Source organism: Heptranchias perlo, chromosome 1 (genome assembly GCF_035084215.1).
Source record: "Heptranchias perlo isolate sHepPer1 chromosome 1, sHepPer1.hap1, whole genome shotgun sequence".
Taxonomy (NCBI): Eukaryota; Metazoa; Chordata; class Chondrichthyes; order Hexanchiformes; family Hexanchidae; genus Heptranchias; species Heptranchias perlo.
Genome location: NC_090325.1, coordinates 103,829,264 through 103,846,273, shown reverse-complemented (window position 1 = coordinate 103,846,273; position 17,010 = coordinate 103,829,264). Strand labels below are relative to the sequence as shown.

Genomic DNA, 17,010 nt, shown 5'->3' with positions numbered 1-17,010 from the left:
ATCTCAATGCAATCAGGCAGAATCAACACGGCTTTGTGAAAGGGAAATCGTGTTTGACTAATTTATTAGAGTTCCTTGAGGAAGTAACAAGCAACGTGGATGAAGGGGATCCTGTGGATGTGGTGTACTTGGATTTCCAGAACACTTTTGACAAGGTACCACATCAAAGGCTACTACACAAAATAAGAGCTCATGGTGTAGAGGGTAACATATTAGCATGGATAAAGGATCGGTTAGCTAACAGGAAACAGAGAGTAGGCATAACTGGGTCATTTTCAGGTTGGCCAGACGTAACAAGTGGAGCGCCACAGGGATCAGTGCTTGGGCCTCAGCTATTTACAATCTATATCAATGACTTGGATAAAGGGACCGAATGTATGGTTGCTAAATTTGCTGATGACACAAAGGTAGGTAGGAAAGTAAGTTGTGAAGAGGACATAAGGAGTCTGCAAAGGGATATAGATAGGTTAAGTGAGTGGGCAAAAATTTTTTTTTTTTTTTTATTCGTTCACGGGATGTGGGCGTCGCTGGCAAGGCCGGCATTTATTGCCCATCCCTAATTGCCCTCGAGAAGGTGGTGGTGAGCCGCCTTCTTGAACCACTGCAGTCCGTGTGGTGACGGTTCTCCCACAGTGCTGTTAGGAAGGGAGTTCCAGGATTTTGACCCAGCGACAATGAAGGAACGGCGATATATTTCCAAGTCGGGATGGTGTGTGACTTGGAGGGGAACGTGCAGGTGGTGTTGTTCCCATGCGCCTGCTGCCCTTGTCCTTCTAGGTGGTAGAGGTCGCGGGTTTGGGAGGTGCTGTCGAAGAAGCCTTGGCGAGTTGCTGCAGTGCATCCTGTGGATGGTGCACACTGCAGCCAGAGTGCGCCGGTGGTGAAGGGAGTGAATGTTTAGGGTGGTGGATGGGGTGCCAATCAAGCGGGCTGCTTTATCTTGGATGGTGTCGAGCTTCTTGAGTGTTGTTGGAGCTGCACTCATCCAGGCAAGTGGAGAGTATTCCATCACACTCCTGACTTGTGCCTTGTAGATGGTGGAAAGGCTTTGGGGAGTCAGGAGGTGAGTCATTCGCCGCAGAATACCCAGCCTCTGACCTGCTCTTGTAGCCACAGTATTTATGTGGCTGGTCCAGTTAAGTTTCTGGTCAATGGTGACCCCCAGGATGTTGATGGTGGGGGATTCGGCGATGGTAATGCCGTTGAATGTCAAGGGGAGGTGGTTAGACTCTCTCTTGTTGGAGATGGACATTGCCTGGCACTTATCTGGCACGAATGTTACTTGCCACTTATCAGCCCAAGCCTGGATGTTGTCCAGGTCTTGCTGCATGCAGGCTCGGACTGCTTCATTATCTGAGGGGTTGCGAATGGAACTGAACACTGTGCAGTCATCAGCGAACATCCCCATTTCTGACCTTATGATGGAGGGAAGGTCATTGATGAAGTAGCTGAAGATGGTTGGGCCTAGGACACTGCCCTGAGGAACTCCTGCAGCAATGCCCTGGGGCTGAAATGATTGGCCTCCAACAACCACTACCATCTTCCTTTGTGCGAGGTATGACTCCAGCCACTGGAGAGTTTTCCCCCTGATTCCCATTGACTTCAATTTTACTAGGGCTCCTTGGTGCCACACTCGGTCAAATGCTGCCTTCATGTCAAGGGCAGTCACTCTCACCTCACCTCTGGAATTCAGCTCTTTTGTCCATGTTTGGACCAAGGCTGTAATGAGGTCTGGAGCCGAGTGGTCCTGGCGGAACCCAAACTGAGCATCGGTGAGCAGGTTATTGGTAAGGAAGTGCCGCTTGATAGCACTGTCGACGACACCTTCCAACACTTTGCTGATGATTGAGAGTAGACTGATGGGGCGGTAATTGGCCGGATTGGATTTGTCCTGCTTTTTGTGGACAGGACATACCTGGGCAATTTTCCACATTGTCGGGTGGATGCCAGTGTTGTAGCTGTACTGGAACAGCTTGGCTAGAGGCGCAGCTAGTTCTGGAGCACAAGTCTTCAGCACTACAACTGGGATGTTGTCGGGGCCCATAGCCTTTGCTGTATCCAGTGCACTCAGCCGTTTCTTGATATCACGTGGAGTGAATCGAATTGGCCGAAGACTGGCTTCCGTGATGGTGGGGATATCGGGAGGAGGCTGAGATGGATTATCCACTCGGCACTTCTGGCTGAAGATGGTTGCAAACGCTTCAGCCTTGTCTTTTGCACTCACGTGCTGGACTCCGCCATCATTGAGAATGGGGATGTTTGCAGAGCCTCCTCCTCCCGTTAGTTGTTTAATTGTCCACCACCATTCACGACTGGATGTGGCAGGACTGCAGAGCTTTGATCTGATCCGTTGGTTGTGGAATCGCTTAGCTGTCTATAGCATGTTGCTTCCGCTGTTTAGCATGCATGTAGTCCTGAGTTGTAGCTTCACCAGGTTGGCACCTCATTTTTAGGTACGCCTGGTGCTGCTCCTGGCATGCTCTTCTACACTCCTCATTGAACCAGGGTTGATCCCCTGGCTTGTTGGTAATGGTAGAGTGAGGAATATGCCGGGCCATGAGGTTACAGATTGTGCTGGAATACAATTCTGCTGCTGCTGATGGCCCACAGCGCCTCATGGATGCCCAGTTTTGAGCTGCTAGATCTGTTCTGAATCTATCCCATTGAGCACGGTGGTAGTGCCACACAACACGTTGGATGGTGTCCTCAGTGCGAAGACGGGATTTCATCTCCACGAGGACTGTGCGGTGGTCACTCCTACCAATACTGTCATGGACAGATGCATTTGCGACAGGTAGATTGGTGAGGATGAGGTCAAGTAAGTTTTTCCCTCGTGTTGGTTCGCTCACCACCTGCCGCAGGCCCAGTCTAGCAGCTATGTCCTTCAGGACTCGGCCAGCTCGGTCAGTAGTGGTGCTACCGAGCCACTCTTGGTGATGGACATTGAAGTCCCCCACCCAGAGTACATTTTGTGCCCTTGCTACCCTCAGTGCTTCCTCCAAGTGGTGTTCAACATGGAGGAGGACTGATTCATCAGCTGAGGGAGGACGGTAGGTGGTAATCAGCAGGAGGTTTCCTTGCCCATGTTTGACCTGATGCCATGAGATTTCATGGGGTCCAGAGTCAATGTTGAGGACTCCCAGGGCCACTCCCTCCTGACTGTATATCACTGTACCGCCACCTCTGGTGGGTCTGTCCTGCCGGTGGGACAGGACATACCCAGGGATGGTGATGGAAGAGTCTGGGACGTTGGCTGAAAGATATGATTCTGTGAGTATGGCTATGTCAGGCTGTTGCTTGACTAGTCTGTGGGACAGCTCTCCCAATTTTGGCACAAGTCCCCAGATGTTAGTAACGAGGACCTTGCAGGGTCGACTGGGCTTGGTGTTTTGCCGTTGTCGTGTCCGGTGCCTCGTGGTCCGATGCCGGGTGGTCCGTCCGGTTTTATTCTTATTATGACTTTTCGTAGCGAGATTTTACAAATGAGTGGCTTGCTGGGCCATTTCAGAGGGCAATTAAGAATCAACCACATTGCTGTGGGTCTGGAGTCACATATAGGCCAGACCGGGTAAGGGCGGCAGGCTTCCTTCCCTAAAGGACATTAGTGAACCAGATGGGTTTTTACGACAATCCGGTAGTTTCATGGCCATCATTACTGATACTAGTATTTTAATTCCAGATTTTATTTTAATTAATTGAATTTAATTAATTAATTGAATTTAAATTCGCCAGCTGCCGTGGCGGGATTTGAACTCATGACTCTGGATTTTAGTCCAGGCCTCTGGATTACTAGCCCAGTAACATAACCACTATGCTACCGTATGGCAGATGGAGTATAATGTAGGAAAATGTGAACTTGTCCACTTCAGCAGGAGGAATAGAAAAGCAGTATATTATTTAAATGGAGAGAGATTGCAGAACTCTGAGGTACAGAGGGATCTGGGTGTCCTAGTACATGAATCACAAAAAGTTAGTAGGCAGGTACAGCAAGTGATTAGAAAGGCAAATGGAATGTTGTCATTTATTGCAAGGGAAATGGAATATAAAAGTAGAGATGTTTTGCTACAGTTGTACAGGGCATTGGTGAGACTACATCTAGAACACCGTGTGCTGTTTTGGTCGTCTTATTTAAGAAAGGACATAATTGCTTTGGAGGCGGTTCAGAGAAGGTTCACTCGACTGACTCCTGGGATGAGGGGGTTATCTTATGAGGAAAGGTTGGACAAGTTGGGCCTGTATACAGTGGAGTTTAGAAGAATGAGAGGTAAACTTATTGAAACATATAAGATCCTGAGGGAACTAGAAGGGATAGATGCTGAGAGACTAGAACTAGAGGCCACAGTTTAAAAATAAGGGGTCTCCCATTTAAGATGGAGATGAGGAGAATTTTTTTTCTCTCAGAGGGTAATAAATCTGTGGAACTCCCTTTCCGAGAGAGGCAGGGTCATTGAATATTTTTAAGGTGGAGTTAGATAGATTCCTGATTAACAGGGGAGTCAAAGGTTATAGTAGGTAGACGAAAAAGTAGGGTTGAGGTCACAATCAGATCAGCCATGATCTTATCAAATGGCAGAGCAGGCTTGAGGGGCTGAATGGCCTGCTTCTGCTCGTAATTCGTATGTCCATATGTTCGGATAGTTGAAGTCCCCCTTTATCACCACTCTATGGCTCTTGCACCTCTCTGTAATTTCACTGCAAGTTTGCTCCTCTATATCCTTCCCACTAGTTGGTGGCCTATAGAATACACCTAGTGGCACCTCTATTGTTTCTTAACTCTAACCAAATAGATTCTGTCCTTGACTCCTCCAGGACATCCTCTGTCTCCAGCACTGCAATATTCTCCTCATTCAATGCTGCCACCCCCCCTCCTTTCTTTTTTTAAAAATATTTGTTCATGAGATGTGGGGGTCGCTGGCGAGACCAGCATTTATTGCCCATCCCTAATTGCCCTTGAGAAGGTGGTGGTGAGCCGCCTTCTTGAACCGCTGCAGTCCGTGTGGTGAAGGTTCTCCCACAGTGCTGTTAGGAAGGGAGTTCCAGGATTTTGACCCAGCAATGATGAAGGAACGGTGATATATTTCCAAGTCTGGATGGTGTGTGACTTGGAGGGGAACGTGCAGGTGGTGGTGTTCCCATGTGCCTGCTGCTCTTGTCCTTCTAGGTAGCAGAGGTCATGGGTTTGGGAGGTGCTGTCGAAGAAGCCTTAGCGAGTTGCTGCAGTGCATCCTGTGGATGGTACACACTGCAGCCACTGTGCACCGGTGGTGAAGGGAGTGAATGTTTAGGGTGGTGGATAGGGTGCCAATCAAGCGGGCTGCTTTGTCTTGGATGGTGTCGAGCTTCTTGAGTGTTGTTGGAGCTGCACTCATCCAGGCAATATTTCCGTGTATCCAGGCATCTTTCCTTCCCTATCTTTCCTGAACACTTTGTATCCAGGAATATTTAGTACCCAATCCTGCCTTTTTTTGAGCCAGGTCTCCGTTATTGCCACATCATATTCCCATGTGGCTATTTGTGCCTGCAGCTCACCAACCTGATTTACCACGCTTCATGCGTTTACACACATGCACTGTAAACCTCAGACCTTCTTGTATTCTCTCTAAGATAGAGGGAGAGATCAGCACACAGTTCAGAGAGATCTGCAAGAACAACAGGGCAATAAAGTTTGGTGATTTTAATTCCCCCAAGATAGACTGGAATAAAGCGAATGCATGTAGTCGAAGAATACATCCAGAACTGCTTCCTAAATCAGTACTTTTCTAGTCCCAGAAGGAAAGGATAGCTTGATTTCATTTTGGGAAATGACTGATATGAAACTAGGAGAACAATTGGGAAAAATTGACCACAACATCGTTACATTCAATGTATAAGTAGAAACGGTTATGAAGAGTCAAAGGGTTGTGAGATAAGAAAGGATCTAGCCCAAATTAACTGGGCAGAAAAGTTAGCAAACAGGTTGATGGATCAGCTGTGGAAATCTTCAAATGTGAATGGTGCCATAAGACTGGAGGATTGCAAATGTTACACCCCTGTTCAAAAAAGGGGAGAGGGATAAAGCCAGCAATTACAGGCCAGTCAGCCTAACGTCAGTAGTGGGAAAACCTTTGGCGACAATAATACAGGACAAAATTAATTGGCACTTGGAAAAATATGGGTTAATAAATGAAAGCCAGCACAAATTTGTTAAAGGCAAATCATGTTTGACTAACTTGATTGAGTTCTTTGATGAAGTAACAGAGGGTTGATTAGGGTAGTGCGGTTGATGTGTATATGGACTTTCAAAAGGTATTTATAAAGTACCACATAATAGACTTGTTGGCAAAATTGAAGTCCATGGGATTAAAGGGGCAGTGGCTGCATGGATATGGAATTGACTAAAGGTCAGAAAGCAGAGAGTAGTGGTGAACGGTTGTTTTTCAGATAGGAGGGAAGTGTGCAGTGGTGTCCCCCAAGGGTCGGTGTTGGGACCACTGCTCTTTTTGATATATATTGGTGAACAGGACTTGGGTATAGGGTGTTACTAATGACATCACTCGATAACTTCTGGTGGCCATACTGGATTACAAGTATTTGAATGTTGCTTTCAGATTTACACAATCTCATTCCCAGCACGAAATGTTGAGTTCTGAGATAAGCAACAAAATTGAACAACTCTGAAGCAGGTACAATTCTAAGTATGATATATTTAGTACATCGGACTAATATAAATTGTCAGGTCAGTGTAGCTTTACCCTGCCTCTAACACTTGACGCTTTCCCAAAGTAGAATATACTGTCGACATTTAAAATGATTCCATGCAAGCTCTGTATTTTACCTCAAAATAAGTCCAAGATAGTAATCAAAACACTTAAGCAGAACTATATAACCGTTTTTTTTACAAAATCTAGCTCCACGGGGAACTCAAATCATCCCTAAACAGCAATATTTTACACAACAAGCGTTTGGATCAGTTGCTGTACTGTACAGTATTTTTCTTTCACATATACACCGACTGGTGGGATTTACCTTACAGCTGTGTGACATCTCCTGCCTGTTTCTGGGCCACATGGCAATGGAGCAAATCTGACTTATTTATCCCGGATAGAAAAAGCAAAGTGGGTGAAGCACAAATAAACATCCCAGAGAGGCTTCAGGTAATGCAGCTGTTTGTTTTGCTTCAGATGGGTGGATTGGCAGATTTATCAACAGAGACCATAAATCATGCTTTTCACCCCTCCCTTTGAAGGTATGTTTTAGTTCTGAACTGTATCGCTTCATGTTTGCAGCATTTTTGTTTTATGCTGATATGCGTGGTCAAGGAAGGACAGTGTGATACAGACCCTGTGAACGATAACTATAAAGGTTATTTACGAGGTCATTCTGCCTTTAACTTTCACTGAAATACACTGCCTGAAAGGGTGTTGGAAGCAGATCCAACAACAACTTTCAAAAGGGAATTGAATAAATACTTGAAGGGGAAAATTTTGCAGGGCTATGGGGAAAGAGCAAGGGTGTAGGACTAATCAGATAGCTCTTTCAAAGAGCCGGCACAGGCATGATCGGCCATATGGCCTCCTTCTGTGCTATATCATTCTATGATATGTATAGAGTAGAACATTTATTTCTATAAGGCATAAAGGATGTGCATCATAGAAGAGAGTTCCTTAGATACATTGATTAAAACTAAACTGAAATGTGAAGTCTTCTAAAGCCATATAAAAAGTAAAAAAATAGTTGGAGATGGTGTAACCACTCAGGGATGAAGTAAGGAGTCACATTGTAGAGGATGAAGTTATGGCTCTGATATAAAAATAAATACTTTACAATTTGTTTTATGAATAACTGTGGTACTGAGAATGTAGATGTACCAGGAAGAGGATATGGAACAATTGTTGGAGTTAACAGTAGAAAAGGAACTGGTTCTGAAAGTTAGCAGAACTCAGGCATGTCCTTGTGTCCTGATGACATATACCCCAGGCTGTTCGAAGAAGTCATAGAGGAGATAGCAAGGACCGAAACATTTCAACTCTCCTTACTGGACTCCTTACTAACACCTCTGTCGATTAAGGATAAACCAAGTAACTAAAGCCCAGTTAGTTTAACGTCTGTTGTGGGGATATTTTTAGAATTTATAACTAGAGATAAAATTAGTGAGCATTTAGAAAAGCATGGGTCAATCAAGGAAAGCCAGCATGATTTGTTAAAGGGAAGTCATGTTAGACAAATTTAATATTTTTGAAGAGAATACCAATGCAGTATGGATTTTTAAAAGATATTCAATTGGGTGTGTCACAAGAGGTTTGTTAGAAAACATTCAGGTGCATGGTATAAGAGGAAAAATAGCAGCATGTATATAAAGTTGGTTGATGTACATGAAACAGTTAGGAGAAATGGTTGGAACTGGAGTACCCCAGGGGTCAGTGCTGGGTCCACTTCAGTTCTCTTTTTACATGCACTTGGGCACAAGGAACACAATCTCAAAATTTGCTGTCACAAAAGCAGGAGGTCCAGCAGCAAGGAAGGCTGTAAAAGACTTCAGAAAGATATAGACAGGTTAGTAGAATGGCGGCAGATTGAAATTGAATGAGGACAAGCGTGAAGTACTTCATTTTGGGAGGAAAACAAGGAATAGGTGCATATACTCAATGGAAAGACATTGAAGAATGCAAACAAAGAGACCTAGGGGTTCAAAAACATAATTCCCTGAAAGATCCCTCACCAGAGGTCTCTACCACCGAAATGGGAACACCATCACCTCCAAGTTCCCTTCCAGGTCAGACAACATCCTGATTTGGACATACATCATTGTTTGTTCATCATCGTTGCATTAATACACTGCAATTCCCTATCTAACACCATTGTTGGAGCACCATAACCACAAGGACTGCAGCAGTTCAAGAAAGTGGACCATTTTTCAAGGCAAGTAGGCATGGGCAATAAATGCAGCCTTGCCAGCATCGGCCCACATCCTGAGAGCAAATTAAAAAAGGTAGATCAAACCATAAAAAAGGCCAATAGCATTTTGGGTTTTATAAAGAGGGGCATTAAGTACAGGGGCAAAGAGCTTATGATAAATTTATAAAGGCAAGTCTAGGCCGTGGTTAAGAGTACCCTGTTATAGCCCTAGAAAGCATACAGCTAACAGGAGATTTAATGGAGGTTTTCACAATTATGAAGGGTTTTCATAGGATGAAAAATCCAATGTTCTCTGACTGGGGAGTCAGTGATAAGGTGTCAACAATTTAAGACTCACTAAAGGTCAAGAGAAAAGATTTTACAGAGATTTGTTGGAGCATGAGAAGTTTTGCCACAGGGAGCAATTGAGGCAAAAACCATTGCATCTTTTAATTGAAAAGTATATAAATTTTTTAAGCAGAGGAAGATAAAAGGTTATGGAGAAAGAGCAGGGCAGTGGAATTAGTTCTGGATTGGTCTAACAAGCCGGCACAGAAATGACAGGCAGAATATCTTCCTTCTGTGATGTAAGTTTCTATAATTCTATCCCTTTCATTACCTAGTGGTTAAATTCAGCACAGCAAGAACTCTGCTGAAGAGCAGCACACTCCTCCAACAATCTCTGAGATCAAGTCAATCGGCAATAGACAAGTTTGTCACAATACGAAAAACAAACTTGGAACAGTTACTTAGTTCTAGAAACCAAGCTGTGAGGTTTAACCAATGATATCCTGTTAATGCTCCAATGATAAAAGATACGGTATTGCTTTCCTCAAATCAAGAAGCTAAATGCAAGTTTCACTGATCCATTTCCAAGGGTATTAGGCGATCTAATTTTTTGATAAGGTTACAGTTTTAAGGCAGAAACTCCAAAATAAGGCATTGGAGCCTGTAGTATTCCCTTTAACAAAATGTGTACTTGGTAATATGACATCTCAGTTATACTTTCATATTAGTATCGCCTGGTTCTTTTTTCTTCTCTACAATTTCTGAAGCTAACTTATCTTTTCCTTTGAGATGTAATACCAGTACTTCAAATCATTAACTCTCCAAGTGCCTCCTAATGAACAAAATATTCAGACAGTTCTCAATATATAAAACATTTCAAATATCCTTGCATCTTTTTGTAAGCAAGACTATGATATAAACTGAGCACAATTTGTCTCATTGAAGCTTTATACAGCATACATCATCACCTTGTACTTGTACTATATGCAAGCAGATATTCACACACTCCAATATTTGATTCATCTTGGCAAATATTGCCACACATTATCCTTTCAGTACAAAGTCAAACTCATACTACACCCCAGTCTTTATCCTGCTCCAACACATCTGCTTAAGTCTAAATTCCTTTGAATAGCACCTTTATCTGCAGATCTTGCTTTCCCACACTTGGGTATCATCTGCTAACAATATCCTCAGAGCAGTCATTAATAACTCTGAACAACAGCCACAGTACTGTGGGACTCCACTTACCACCACTGAACTGGAACAATTCCCATTGACTAATTGCAGCCTCCTATTATCTAACTAGATAGCAACCTTTTCCATAGCTTTAAGTCTGTTGTGAAGGACACTGTCAAATGGTTTCTGAAAGCCAACAGGCATCAACCACATTATCTTCATGCATGAAAATGTATGCATTTGTTATTGTAAGTTTCTGTTCGACATTCAACCTATAGAATGCCTTGAATCTGAACTAGCCCCACAGACCCAATGAGTTCAACATACAGTAGATATTAAATCCAACGAAACTAGAAATTGGTTTATTCAATTGAGCAGTTATGGATGTGTGGCATTCTACTGTAATTGTGGTTCCAGATTTAAAAAATTCTTAATATCAGATATAAATCATTTGACAACTGTTATAGTAAGATTCACAAAAGATTCAGATTGTATTGGCATCTTCTCATGAAGGATAAATTGCAAGCCAATATATTAAAAATATTAAAGTCATCACTATTTCAGACGTCGAACAGAACAATTTTCATCTTCGACATAAATGGATTGGCCTATCTGATGGTGGAAAAAATAGCATGTCCTAAACATTGAGAAACTGAAACCTTGTATGACAATTGCAATGCTAATGTATACTATCTAACAGGGCTGCCTTATTTCATTGGGAGAACCCTGGAAGAAGAATGCATTCTTTAAAGATCACTTTGCCATGTCCTTCTCATGATCTTTTAATCCTAAATGCTCGCCATGTCAGCAAAATTACTCAATTATACCAGAACAGTCCTCTAGTATTTACTTACAGCTGCACGAACCTAAACGATCATTTTTTTCCTGGAGGTTCAAGCACTTTGCTACCAAATTTAGAATCTAATTTCTAACCAGTTTCTAATAGTTGCAGATCAACATACACAACATAAACAATTCAATTTACTTCTGTCATGTTATACATCAGTTACATAATCCAATGTATGCTAAAGTGAACCTGGTACAGTCTCCACTATGCAGACACTTCATATGACCAGTCACAGAGTTCTGATACTTCACCACTCTGGTCGTGAATTTTCTACCAGCACACCAGTGCCTGATCTGATATAGGCAACCTCTAATCGTCCCCTCACTCATTTCCAAACATAAGGACTTGCACAACACCAGGTTATAGTCCAACAGTTTTATTTTAAATCACAAGCTTTCGGAGCTTTCCTCCTTCGTCAGGTGAGTGCACTCATTTCCAGACCACAGATACAAAATATATCCTTCCTCCGGGTCTCCACAATCAGTTATTAAAATTCGAAGATCTCCAGCAATAAATGCTGCACTCACAATTATAAGTATCTTCAAAAGAATCATCATGGTAGATAAAAATAAAATGCCCAAATCTCAATCTACTTCTGTGACGTGGATTTGAGAGTGGTCTAACTAGAACATATTTTGATATTTGCCTGCCCGCAACTGCTGGTACACACCACACTATCCATACAACATATTTACTGACTCAAGATATGACTGGACACTCTGAGAAGATAATATTCAGTTCACATCTTCATATCTAAATAATGCACATAACATTTTTTGAAGCCATGAAATCCTCCTTTTTCTCCTCTCACATATTTCTGGACCACAGATCTTTAATACAAGATGGTAACTCACTTCCAAACCTCTGCCGATGCCACTCTTCTGCCAGTCACTAGCTGCACGCAGGTGATTTTCCTTCCCTGGTGCAGCTCAGATCATAAACTGAGCAGAATGTGGGAGGGAAATAAAAATGCAAAAAAATACAAACTAAACATCCTGAATAGTGCCTTAACACAATGCCTACATGACATTTCAGGTTCAAGTCAAAGTTCTGTGATGAAAAATTCCCAGTTATTGGACATCCTTTTCTTATATTGCAGTTCAGTGTTTGAGTGCCATAATGGGAAAAAAAAGTTAGGCTGCTAGAGGGAATGAGATTTGATGTCCCAAATGGCCTGTTATAGGTCTTGACTTTTCCTATGCTTATATTTGTAAGATTGGTATTATATTCCAAAGAATGTAGCTAGGATGTTAAATAATTGCACAAAAATCTCATGCTCCAAACAATTTTGTATTTCACAGGTTTATCTTAGTTACAAGTGTTATTTCAACTGCACAATGCAGACTTTTCCAATTACCTGTTTGCAGTTTGTGTGTTTTTTTTTAAAAAGAGCATTCCCCAGCTTTTCTCAACGTATTAGCACATTACATTGATTACTGTTGCCTGAAGCACATGAATCCACAGAGTTGTTAAAGTATTGTTGGGCATAGCCAAACAGAATACTCATTTCACAGTTAAATCACGTGCAAGAAAAACTTCATTCAAAATCATAAACAGTCTTCCTACCACATATATAAAAACTTTTTTGAAAAAACATATTCTATGCTGCATTCATACTGCACATGTAACAAAGCAGTTTCAGCTCCACACCGATGCTAAACTTGTGCAGTGTGAACTGGGCTTCAAGGCCCAAATTGACTCCAAACCGAAGTGGAACAAGTTAAATTCAGGCCACACATATGCTACAACTGCAGTATCAGTGCAACGGCAAGCAACTTCACACAGACATTGCGGTTGTTGTTCACTGATGATGCATTCTAACATATAGTACAATATCTGTAGACAAAATATATAGCTGCACCGCCCCAAAGCAGTTAATGGCCACTATCAATATGTGGAATTTATTTGGAAAATTAAGTGTACTGTGCGGATGAGACTATGAAAATGTGAATTCAATTAGTTCTAGGAACTGGATATCATATGAGCACTCTATAATACGTGCATGTTATCTAGAATAGGCAGAGTCCCTTTAATGCAGAAAACAGATGCAGGTGCTTGTTTTAGCGACAGCCTTTTCTGTGACATTTTAGTAAAACAATACACTAGGCTCCCTAGATCACAAAATTGTGCACCGTTTTACATATTTATAGGTAAGGTAATTGCAGTGCCCCCCCCCCCCCCAAAAAAACAACCACAAAAAGAACTAGATCTTTCAAGTGAGAATCTGGTAAATTACTAATTGTAAATAACTCATGGGAGTGAAAGGAATATGCAGTTAGAGGCAAGTAAATCATTTGTGGGTTTCTAAAGCACCCCTGCAGAAGAAAACAATGTTAGAAAGAATTTTTTTTAGGAAGTGTATATTGTGCCATTCTAGGCTATCCACAGCTTCTTAATTTTGATCGATCGAGAATACGGTTATACATTATACAAAGATTGGGGCATCTGCAAAACATTGTACAATCGTTGAGGGGGAAAAGTTACTGCTTCTTCACTAAATAATCATTTGTTCTTTGGCATCAATTACATGGGCTTTCAAATCTTAGGTGCTGTAGTCCTTTCTTACCATTAAGAATTAAATGTTCAGAAAGCGACCCAAAAAGTTTAGACTGTTCCGTTAATTCGCCACAACTTAAAAACCTTTAGAATACAAAGTATCGCTGCCGATTTCTTTGCAACGGTTGTGAAGACTTCATACTTACAAAGTAACTGTCCTGTTGGGAAGGGTGTCTGCTGGGAAAAGCTCAGTCAGCTCCAAATTAGTACACACCACTTTCTTGTCCGCTGTCCCGGGGATTGGGGTGGCTACCGGAGAGGAGGAAGAGGAAAGTTTCCCGGTGTTTTTTGGACGTTCATCCAAGCGTTTACAACCATTCGGTACCGAAATACAACCACCGACCACCAGCAATAAAACCACTCCTGACAACTCCACATACACGTCTGCGATACGAGATTTCATTTTTGTGGTGTATTTTGATACACTTACAAACTTCAGCAGTCGTTAATCCCAGTAAAAGGTACAAACTTTCCTGGGGTTTGTGTTTTTTTTTAAAAAGAAAAACGAATGGAAAGCCCTTCAGCCCAGGGCCTGCAATGAACAGTAATTCTCCATTCAAAGCCTGAAATGCAAGTGGCTAAAAACAATGCCCGTGTCCACAATCTTCATGCACACGGTTTGGAAAACTTAAACGTCCCCGAATGCATCGTCGGTGGGCTCCTGTTCTTCAATCGGCTTCATTTTCTTGCTTAATGCCGGTTCCCACCCGGAATCAGTCCGCATCTCTTTGTGTCTCTCGACTCGAGCAGCAGCGTCTTCACCAGCAACATCCAGGAGAGAAACCCAGAGAGGGAGGGAGGGCGAGAGAGGGCGAGGGCGAGGGCGGAGGAGTGTGGCCGCACCAGCCCAGCACCGCCAACACAAGCCGGCGGGTCAACCAGCAGCTACCGAACGGCAACCAGAAACCAGCAGAGCGGAGCGGAGGCGAGGCGGCGCCAGCAGCCCCCAGCAGCACCGACCCAGCAGGCACACAAAGAAACCCCGACCCTTCACACATTCGCCTTCAGCTTCCCCCCCACCCTCCAACAATCTCTGGGGAGGGGGGCCCGCAGCTCCAGCCTGGACCCAAACTTTTTTCCTTTTCTGAAGTAAGTAGAGTTTGGAAAGAGCCAGTCAGGAAGGACTTCAAACGTGCATTTGAAACTTTGCGTCGCTTCGGCGGAAATTTTTTTTTTTAAAAAGCACAAGGTCGATGCCGTTTTTGCTTTTATACTTTTTTTTTCCCTATCTGGTATTTTCTGGGTGTTGAGGGAAAGGTGGTGATTTTGGTTGTTTTTCCCCCCTCTCTCTCTCTCTCCTCCTCCCTGACACAGCACGGGTCGTGCAGACAGCTTTGTGCTGCTTGTGTCCGCCGCCGCCTTTTGTTTTGCAGCGAGCTCTCTCCTGAAAACTTGCCCGTCAGTGAAGAGCCGATTCCTGACCTGCTGCCTCCATATTGAACTGCTTCCAGGACGTCATCCACCCCTGTGGACACCTCCTCTTGGTCAGTGGGTCAAAAGAACTCAATGTTATCACTTTAGTGAAGGGATATGTTTCAATCCGTGGGACAACGATAGCAAAACGGGCACGTGTCTCTGAAGTTCACTAGTTGCTATATGGTTGCACTTTAATCTGTGAACCGCCGAGAGTCAGTCGCTGTTTAGAGCACACCAAGAAGTCCCGCAGTCCTTCATCAACACAATAAAATTATTATTTGACTTTATTTGTTTTTTTTTAAATAAAGCACACCCTAACCCCCCCCCCCCCTTATAAAAGGGGGCTTAAACACACAAAACAAAATCCCCAGAAAAAAACGAATAATCCAATGAGTAAAAAAAACACAATAGTCTACTCTTTTTAATTGACCAATAAGGAGACACTGGAGAGAAAAAAAAGGAAAAAAAAGTCCCGCAGGTTAACTGTGTCCAGGCCACGGATTTGTGAATTAAAATTCCCCCAGTTTCTGTTTCCAGCGTCTTAAAAGTTTGAATTAAGTTGTGAATCTAACTCCACGTTTCCTACATTACAACAGTGACCATACTTCAAAAGTACTTAATTGGTTGTAAAGTGCTTTGGGAGGTCCTGATGTTGTGAAAAGCGCTATAAAAATGCAAGATATTTTCCAACATAAGAAAGGCCACTGGTCTTTTCTCTAAATTACCCTTTAAGAGACACTGGGTTGCCCCAGTATCAACCCAAAGAAAAAGAAATCTAACAAAAATGCCCCCTTTTTAGAGGGGCACAAACAACAAACACCTAAATCATACCAAAGAAAGGAAACTTTTCAAATTAAATATTATTTTCGTTATCCACTACACACTCTATTCCCTCCGGTACACACTCCATTCCCTCCGGTACCCACTGGACACAGAAGGCCTCAAGCGTACCGGCAGACATCGCATGCTGCTCCTCCAGGGCTACCCGGGTGCGGACAAAGCCGCAGAAGTGGCAGGCAGCCAGAGCGACCACCCCCAGGGGTGGCAACCAACCTGGACCTGTGGATGGCCACCTTGGCCAGGCCCAGGAGCAGACCCACAAGGAGGTCCTCCGACTTGCCAGCCCCCCCTCCGCACCGGGAGGCCAAAGATCAGGAGAGTGGGACTGAAGTGCAACCAGAAGTTGAGGAGCAGCCTCTTCAATTAATGGATCAGGGGCTGCAACCTCTCACACTCCATGTATACGTGATACACAGACTCATCCAGGCCGTAATAGGTACAGGTGGCAAGGCCACTGGTTTATGGTGACTGAATGAGTCAAATTGTTTTTACCTCATGATTAGATTCTGTGATGTTTACCAGTGTTTGAGGAATTGCATTTTGGAATTTCATCCATTCAGAATTGAGGCGTGATGCCTCAATAACCTACCTGGTTGCTCACTCCAAGCAAAAATAGGTTTTATCAAGTAAAGAGCTCACTGCAAAAAATTAGATAATATTCCTGCTGTCTTCTTCGATATTGAAGGACAAACAACGAGAGCCAGGAAACAAAGGTTCAGGCTAAGAGGAGGGAATGTGCACAGATTGTTTAGATTTAACTACTTTACAGAGAGGATGGTGAAAACATGGAATAGATTACCCAGGAGGTAGAGAGAGTGTGGAAAAAATTAAGGGAGAATTGGGCAGAGATTGAACAATGGATCCTGGATACACCAGGTTGGAATCTTGATTTTTCAAGTGAGACTTCCTCAGCTGCGGTTTACATTCAGCATTAGCAATGCGACAGGCCTCATGGTAGGGTTGCCAACTTTGGTTGGAGACATTCCTGGAGGTTTGGTCATGTGATGTTC

At 43.2% G+C, this 17,010-nt stretch overlaps 1 protein-coding gene across 1 annotated transcript in view; it reads right to left on the bottom strand.

The window, feature by feature from the left end:
- adgra3 (adhesion G protein-coupled receptor A3) overlaps positions 1 to 15,328 on the bottom strand; it is a 156,135-nt gene extending 140,807 nt beyond the window's left edge. The window contains exon 1 of the mRNA XM_067989256.1: positions 13,891 to 15,328. Within this exon, the coding sequence (XP_067845357.1) occupies positions 13,891 to 14,147 (257 nt within the window). The 5' untranslated portion in view covers positions 14,148 to 15,328. The remainder of the gene's footprint in view (positions 1 to 13,890) is intronic.
- Positions 15,329 to 17,010: the final 1,682 nt, after the last annotated feature.